This window comes from Periophthalmus magnuspinnatus, chromosome 6, assembly GCF_009829125.3.
Source record: "Periophthalmus magnuspinnatus isolate fPerMag1 chromosome 6, fPerMag1.2.pri, whole genome shotgun sequence".
NCBI lineage: Eukaryota > Metazoa > Chordata > Actinopteri > Gobiiformes > Gobiidae > Periophthalmus > Periophthalmus magnuspinnatus.
Window position 1 is genome coordinate 1,152,044 of NC_047131.1, and position 8,316 is coordinate 1,160,359.

General features: G+C 43.6%; 1 protein-coding gene across 1 annotated transcript in view; it reads right to left on the reverse strand.

The window, feature by feature from the left end:
- Window positions 1-4,110: 4,110 nt before the first annotated feature.
- Window positions 4,111-8,316, reverse strand: part of LOC117372446 (aggrecan core protein-like) — a 25,842-nt gene continuing 21,636 nt past the window's right edge. Inside the window, exons 15-17 of the mRNA XM_055222539.1 lie at window positions 6,424-6,568; window positions 5,755-5,937; window positions 4,111-4,229 (exon numbers count right to left, since the gene is read on the reverse strand). Coding sequence (XP_055078514.1) covers window positions 4,162-4,229; window positions 5,755-5,937; window positions 6,424-6,568 — 396 coding nt within the window. The 3' untranslated portion in view covers window positions 4,111-4,161. The remainder of the gene's footprint in view (window positions 4,230-5,754; window positions 5,938-6,423; window positions 6,569-8,316) is intronic.

The window sequence follows — 8,316 nt, forward strand, 5'->3', positions numbered from 1 at the left end:
TGCCCATAAACTGTTTCTCCCTGTTCGTACAAACCACATCACATCACTTTTCCTCGAGGCTGTCAGAGTTACTCAACCCCAACTTTACTCCATCACTTAAAACAATAAGTGACAAGCTTCTTCGTTGGGTCACTTTACATCTCACGCTCGTTGGCAGAATAAACATAGTCAAAATGATGACTCTACATACTCTATCAATTGTATTGTCTTGTCTAATGTATGTATGCCTGTTGTATATTGCTAATTAAATTAATAATATTTTTTTTAAATGACTTTGAAGGAGACTTAAAGGTGCTTTTATTTCATCTCATTTAAAGTGGATCTAAGATGAAAGGCTGAGCCCCAGAATGTTACTTTCACTTCTACCCTGAAATATCATTATTTAAAATGAATCTTAAAGAATGAAGAGTCTACTCACTGAAACAAGGGCTCCTAACTCTGACTCCAAGGCCAAATCAGCACCCATTATTGACAACTGGTGAGATATTACTTCACTCAATCATGACTCTAAAGTCTTGGCATCTCTCTTGGCTAAAAGGTTCAAAAGTGGTTTAAATGACCTTATTCACAAAGCTGACAATGGTTTCATGCCCGAGCATCACATGGCTGACAATACAAGATTAGTTTTAGATATTGTTCATGATCCCATGTGATCTCTTCATTTTTTTTGTCTGGATTATCAAAAGACATTTACATATAATAAATGTGTGACTGACAGTGTCACATTGTCCTTCTGAAATGCTGGCTTTTTGTCAAAGCTTTTAAGGCACTCTATAGGGGTATTCACTAGCAAGGACCACGGCACAACAATGTTATACCAGAAAGATATTTATTCATATGAACGGATGTGGAGAGTAGGGAGAGATTCAGGATGGGGGCTCCGTCTCAGGTGGTTAGCCCAGCCCATTCAGAACCCCTCTTCTCTGTAGTTGGTGAGGTCGTCAGGATGAAAGATGATCAAGAGACACGGGGTGGGAGGGGTCGAGGGGCAGGAGGGAGCAGGAGGAGGTGGAGGTTCTGTTCCTGATTTTCAGTGAATCATATTAGCTCCATATAACAGTGGTGTAAAACCTCTCTATCTCACATACTACAGTTTTATATGAACAAAGGTGTGTGTCAAGGCTGTCTTGCATCACCTTGTCTTTGTACTTGTACCAAAATCTTGCTTTTTGATAAAAAATAAAAATAGTCATACTTAGTATGCCTGAATCATGCTTAGCATATTCAGTCAGTTCCTAATGGTGCTTTCACACTTATTAGCATCCTGGCTAACCTTATTGTTTTCTTTGTTTGCTCGTTTGTTTTGGGTTTGAGGATGGAGTTATAGATGGGGGATAGATGATGTCTAAGGCACCCATTCCTGTTCAAGGAAGGATTGTCTTTCCTAACAAAAATAGCTTTTTTAATTCCCCTCTCAAACCATTTATTTTCTTGGAGTAATATCTGTACCTCATTATCTTCAAAGGAGTGGTTGGTGTCTTCAAGATAGAGATGTCCAGCGGACTCGGGTCCTGAGGAGCTTTCGTGATGGTGTACATTCTCTTATGGAGTGGCTGTTTAGTTTTTCCAGTGTAACACTCTGCACTCTTCACTACACTGAATGGAGTAGACCATATTGCTTTGTTTGTGGCTCAGGGTTTTGTCCTTTGGGTGAACCAGTTTCTGTCTTAAAGTATTTGTAAGTTTGAAATAGATCGCAATTTCATACTGTCTGGAAATTCTCTGTAGCTTTTCAGACACACCAGCTGTGTAAGGAATGGTTATACCTGTCCTTCTAGGTTCAGATTCCATGTTGTCCTATTTTTTTTTAGCTCTCTCTTAGATCTATTGAAGGCCCATTTTGGATATCCACAAGCAGAGAGGGCTTTCTCCATGTGTACTAACAACTTTGTAGTAACAATTTGAGCTCTGTGTAGTGTGTAGTGTATGGATAACTTTGTGCTGCAGTGGATGGTGTGAACCAAACAGCAGGTATTGGTCAGTGTCTGTGGGTTTCCTGAAGACGTCTGCTTGGAGTCACCAGTAATCTCCTATTGTTACTTCACAATAGAAGAAGGCCAATTTGAGGTGAGGGGCTGGGGGGTGAGGGGTGACTAGGGGTGAGGGCTAACTGTGGGTGATGGGGTGACTGAGGGGTGACTGGGGTGAGGGCTGAGGGGTTGGAGGGTGAAAGGTGACTGGGGAGAGGGGTGACTGGGCACCCCCAAGGTGAGGCTGGGGGGTGAGGGGTGGCTGGGGGGTGAGGGGTGGCTGGGGGAGGAGGGGTGGCTTGGGATGAAAGGTGACTGGGGGTGACTGGGGGGTAACTGGAGGCGAGGGGCTAGAAGGTGACTAGGTAAGGGGTGACTTGGGGGTGCGGAGCTGGGGGTTAAGAGGTGACTGTGGGTGAAGGGTGTTTGAGGGGTGTCTGGTGGTGAGGGCTGGTGGTGAGAGCTGGGGGTGAGGGCTGACTGTAGGAGAGGGGTGACTGGGGGGTGACTGGGTGTAATTGATGACGGGTGAGAGGCTGGGGGGGGGGTGACTGGGGCTGAGGGACAACTGTGGGTGACTAGGGGTGAGGGGCTGGGAGGTGACTGAGGCTGAAGGGTGTATGGGGGGTGATGGGCTGGAGAGGTGACTGGAGCTTAGGGGTGACTGTGGGTGAGGGGTGACTGAGGGTGTTACTAGGGGTGAGGAGTTGGGGATTGAGAGGTGAGGGGGGGTGAGGGGTAGCTGGGGGATGACTGAGGGGTGACTGGGGATGACTGGTGTGAAGGGTGACGGGGGGTGAGGGTGACTGAGGAATGACTGGGGGGTGAAAGGGGAAGAAACTGGTTCAGACCAGTGCAGACTGAAACATGATTGAAGTTAGATACCTTTATTCTGAGAATGTTTTGCAGAAAGACAGGGACTTTAAGGTGCACTGAGGTGATCCATGGCATGGCATCTGGATTAAACTACACATACAAAACAATTTAAAACATGAAGCTTTGTTGAAGAATCCAGTGGCGAGTCAACTTTTTGTCAGTAAGTCTTTCAAAAAATATATCAAACTTTCTGTGCACTTTGTAAGAAGAAGTCCTTGATTAGTCCCGGTTTTTATCTAATATAAACCAGGTTTAGTCTAGGTTCAGCCCTGGTTTAGTCCCGATTTAGTCCCAGTTTAGTCCCGGTTCAGTCCCGATTTAGTCCCAGTTTAGTCCTGGTTCAGTCACAGTTTAGTCCTGACTTAGTCCAGGTTCAGTCCTGATTTAGACCAGATTCATTCCTGGTTTAGTCTTGGTTTAGTCCAAGTTGAGTCCTGATTTAGTCCCGGCTCAGTCCTGGTTCAATTTATCTTTGATTTTCTTAGATCCAGCAGAGAATATTGTGATTCAATAAACAAAATGATGAAATCAGAAGAAACAATTTAAGGCAGAAATCTGGACGAGACAGACTTAAGCCAGATGCCCTCCCGCCACCTGGGCTGCGTATCTATGTGCTGAGTTAGCCCGCCCCTTAGTGCCCAGCGTCCTCTGTGACTGGACGCCTGATGATTTGTGCTGCTTCCTTGTGTGGGGCAAATAAAAATTATGTGGAGTGATTATTTGATAAAGTATCACTGTAGTACTGTAGTACTTTAGTTCTTAAAGTACTTCTGCTCTGAGTCAGTCTCGTCCAGAGGCCACAGATTTTCTACAAATCTAAATAATTTTCTATAAATTAATCTAAAAAGGCTCATTCACAGAAACCGGTCTGCGACAACTCTCTGCCCCCGCCCCGAGGTCCAGAACGAGGTCGGTCTGGACCGAGGTCCAAAGCAAGGTCCAGACCAAGGGCTAGACCGAGGTCCAGCCCGAGGTCCAGCCCAGAGTTCAGGCCAGGGTCTGGAACCAGGGTCCAGAGTCTAGACCAGGGTCCAGACCAGGGTCTAAAGTCTAGACAACAGACCAAAGACCAGAACCGGGGTCCAGAGTCTAGACCTCAGACCAGAGTCCAGACCAGGGTTCAGAGTCCAGACTGCAGACCAGAGACCAGGGTCCAGACCAGGGTTCAGTCTACACCAGAGACCAGACATGCAGTATACAGAAGGTAGAGTCCAAGAGGGGCATTGTCCAGTGTGGTCTAGGTCTGGATCAGGTTTTGGGGGGGTCCCGAGGGCAGGGGCAGGTATTTAGGGGTTCAGACCAGGTTCAGTCCGGTTCAGAGCTGGTCTTGTTCCTGTGAAGTTCTCCTTCTTGTGGATCGTTTATGAAGGCGATTACTGTCTCCTGGAAAAGTTTTAGACAGAAATAACTACAATTACACATGTGCAAAAGTTTGAGATTATTATTAGTCCATAAAGAGCCAGTCCAATTTCATCTTTATCTATGACACAAATCAAGTCATACCTGGAGTTGTGTTTTGTTTCATTCACAGATGTTTGAAATATTAGTCTGTCTACATCTCTAAAGCTCAAAATGCTTTGTTCCACCTTGTGATGTCATGAAATGGTAATTTTCAAGTTAAAATGTCTGTAGACCCTCAGTCGTCCAGGTCTGATCCATAGCGAACAACGAAGTTAAATCTGTCAACTGGACAAATCTTGTAGGAGTGAAGACGTTTCGCTGCTCATCCAAGCCACTTCTTCAGTTGTGGTAAAAATGCTGGTGGCCACTGCCTATAAATCTATCTGCGGGGAGGGACTAACTGTAAACTGTAAACAGCTATTGTCTCCAGTTTCAGCTGAAACTACCCTATTCAGCCCTTAATGACCCTGCTATTGTTCTCATTGTTCTGGGTCTGAGGATGGAGTTGTAGATGGGGGAGAGATTATGTCTCAGCCCCCCATTTCTGTTTAAGGAAGGACTCCCTTTCCCAACAAAAATAGCTTCTTTAACTCCTCTCTCAAACCATTTCTTTTCTCTGGCTAAGATCTGAACTTCACTATCTTCAAAGGAGTGGTTAGTGGTTTAAGATGGAGATGCACGGCGGACTGGGGTCCAGAGGAACTCTCCCACTGGTGTTGGTACATCCTCTTATGGAGCAGCTGTTTAGTTTCTCCAATGTAACGCTCACTGCACTGAATGGAGTAGACTACATGACTTTGTTTATGGCTCGAGGTTTTGTCCTTAGGGTGAACCAATTTTTGCCTTAAAGTGTTTGTGGGTTTGAAAAAGACAGGAATCTCATACTGTCTGAAGATTCTCTGAAGTTTTTCAGACACCCCCGTAGTGTAAGGAATAGTAACACCTCTCCTTCTAGGTTCAGATTCCCTGTTGTCCTGTTTTTAGCTCTCTTAGTTCTATTGGATATCCACAAGCAGAGAGGGCTTTCTCCACATGTTGCTCCTCCTTCACTTTTCCCTCTGTGTTTGTAGGCACCACTTGAGCTCTGTGGTGTAGTGTCCGGATCACTGCGAGTTTGTGTTGCAGTGAATGGTGTGAAGAAGTGGCTTGGATGAGCAGCGAAACGTCTTCACTCCTACAAGATTTGTCCAGTTAACAGATTTAACTTTGTTGTTTCCTTTCAAGTTAAAAGTTTATTTGACCTTAGTTTAATAGAGATTGGCAATTCCAGGGCTGAAAAGATCTAAATAATTCTATTGAAGGTGTATGGAGTTTAAAAACATAATGAAGCACTTTCTGTATTACCACATGATGACATAACAAGGTGGAACAGGTATGTTTGTGATGAGGAAACCACATTAGAACATAGATCAGAAAATAAAGTAATATGGGCCTTTTAATATGGGACATTCAATGTGGGCGGGGCAAAGGTCAGAGAGGGGAGGGGCATATCCCAGATAGGACTCACCTGTTGTGCACTCCACCCGAGGCTCCTCCCACTGGCCGTTGTCCTTACAGCGTATGACAGGCAAGTGGCGCTGCGTGAAGCCTGGCTCACACTGGTATCTCACAACCGAACCCGCCACATAGCGCTCTCTACTGCCCCCTAGAGGAAGGGCATTTGACACTACAGGAGGAGAGCCACAGGAAACTGGGGACAGAGAACAGGAAAGATCAGGAATTTGACTCCAGGCTCAGACTCCTGATACTATATTCAGTAAAATAAATAGTTATCAAGTGAACACGTGGGCTCGCAGCTTCAAAGCCACAACATCACTGCAGAGCTCTGGTCATTGAGTGTCACACCAAAACTAAACCGGTCCAACACTAGACCCGCACCTGGATCGAATACAGCAAGACACTCAGACAGGTGGGGAAGCTAACCAACAACCTCCAAAAGCAAGACACTCAGAGATCAGGAGTGTAACCCACAACCTCCAACAGCAAGATACTCAGAGAGGTCAAGACTAACCCACAGCCACCTTACAAAGAGGAGGAGATGGGCCTGGTGCCACCTGTGGAGCCCTGGCAGGTGAGGGAAGCAGTCTTGGTTTAGTCTCAGTTTAGTCCTGGGTTACACCTGGTTTAGTCCTGGTTTACTACCTGGTTTGGTTCTGATTTAAACCTAGTTTAGTACCTGGGGAGCTCTTGCAGGTGAAGGGCAGTTGGTAGTTACAGGGCACATCGTTCCATTGTCCTCCTTCATGCCAAATCATCACCACACAGTCCTCTCCAGCGCCAAAGTAATTATCTGGCTGATTAGGCCTCCAGTTCAGGAAGCTCTGGGATACACAGGGAAACACACAGGTTATTATATATATATATATATATATATATATATATATATATTATATATATATATATATATAAGATAAATATATATATATATATATATATATATATATATATATATATATATATACACACATATATATATATATATACACGGACAAAATTGTTGGTACCCGTCAGTTAATGAAAGAAAAACTGTCACAAAAAACGGTCACAGAAAAGTTATAATTTTAAAAAAATTCTATGAAATTTAACTAATGCAAGTCAGACATTGCTTTTCAACCATGCTTCAACAGAATTACTTAAAAAAATTAACTCATGAAACAGGCCTGGACAAAAATGATGGTACCCTTTACTTAATATTATATTATATTTTGTTGCACAACCTTTTCAGGCAATCACTGCAATCAAACGATTCCTGTAACTGTCAATGAGATTTCTGCACCTCTCAGCAGGTATTTTGGCCCACTCCTCATGAGCAAACTGCTCCAGTTGTCTCAGGTTTGAAGGGTGCCTTTTCCAGACTGCATGTTTCAGCTCCTTCCAAAGATGCTCAATAGGATTTAGGTCAGGGCTCATAGAAGGCCACTTTAGAATAGTCCAGTGTTTTCCTCTTAGCCATTCTTGGGTGTTTTAGCTGTGTGTTTTGGGTCATTGTCCTGTTGCAAGACCCATGACCTGTGACTGAGAGCAAGCTTTCTGACACTGACCAGCACATTTCTCTCTAGAATCCCTTGATAGTTTTGAGATTTCATTGTACCCTGCACAGATTCAAGACACCAAGATGCAACAAAGCAGCCCCAGAACATAACAGAGCCTCCTCCATGTTTCACAGTAGGGACAGTGTTCTTTTCTTGATATGCTTTTTTCCGTCTGTGAACATAGAGCTGATGTGCCTTGGCAAAAAAGTTCCATTTTTGTCTCATCTGTCCATAGGATATTCTCCCAGAAGCTTTGTGGCTTGTAAACATGTAGTCTGGCAAATTCCAGTGTGGCTTTTATGATTTTTTCAACCATGGTGTCCTCCTTGGTCGTCTCCCATTAAGTCCACTTTGGCTCAAACGACGGATGGTGCGATCTGACACTGATGTTCCTTGAGCTTGAAGTTCACCTTTAATCTCTTTAGAAGGTTTTCTGGACTCTTTTGTTACCATTCGTATTATCCGTCTCTTTGATTTGTCATCAATTTTCCTCCTGCGGCCAAGTCCAGGGAGGTTGGCTACAGTCCCATGGATAAAAAATTTCTGAATAATATGTGCAACTGTAGTCACAGGAACATCAAGCTGCTTGGAGATGGTCTTATAGCCTTTACCTTTAACATGCTTGTCTATAATTTTCTTTCTAATCTCCTGAGACAACTCTTTCCTTTGCTTCCTCTTGTCCATGTTGAGTGTGGTACACGCCATGTCACCAAACAGCACAGTGATGACCTGTAGCTCTATATATAGGCCCACTGACTCATTACAAGATTAGTGAACACACCTTGGATTAAAATGTCCCTTTGGCCACAGTATTTTCAGTGTTTTCTAGGGGTACCATCATTTCTGTCCAGGCCTATTTCATTAGTTTATTTTTTTAAGTAATTCTGTTGAAGCATGGTTGAAATATATATATATATATATATATATATTATATATATATATATAATTATATATATATATATATATATACATATTTTATCTTTATTTGAACTATACACATTTTTGAACAACTGACTGAACCAGTTGATACTGAAAAA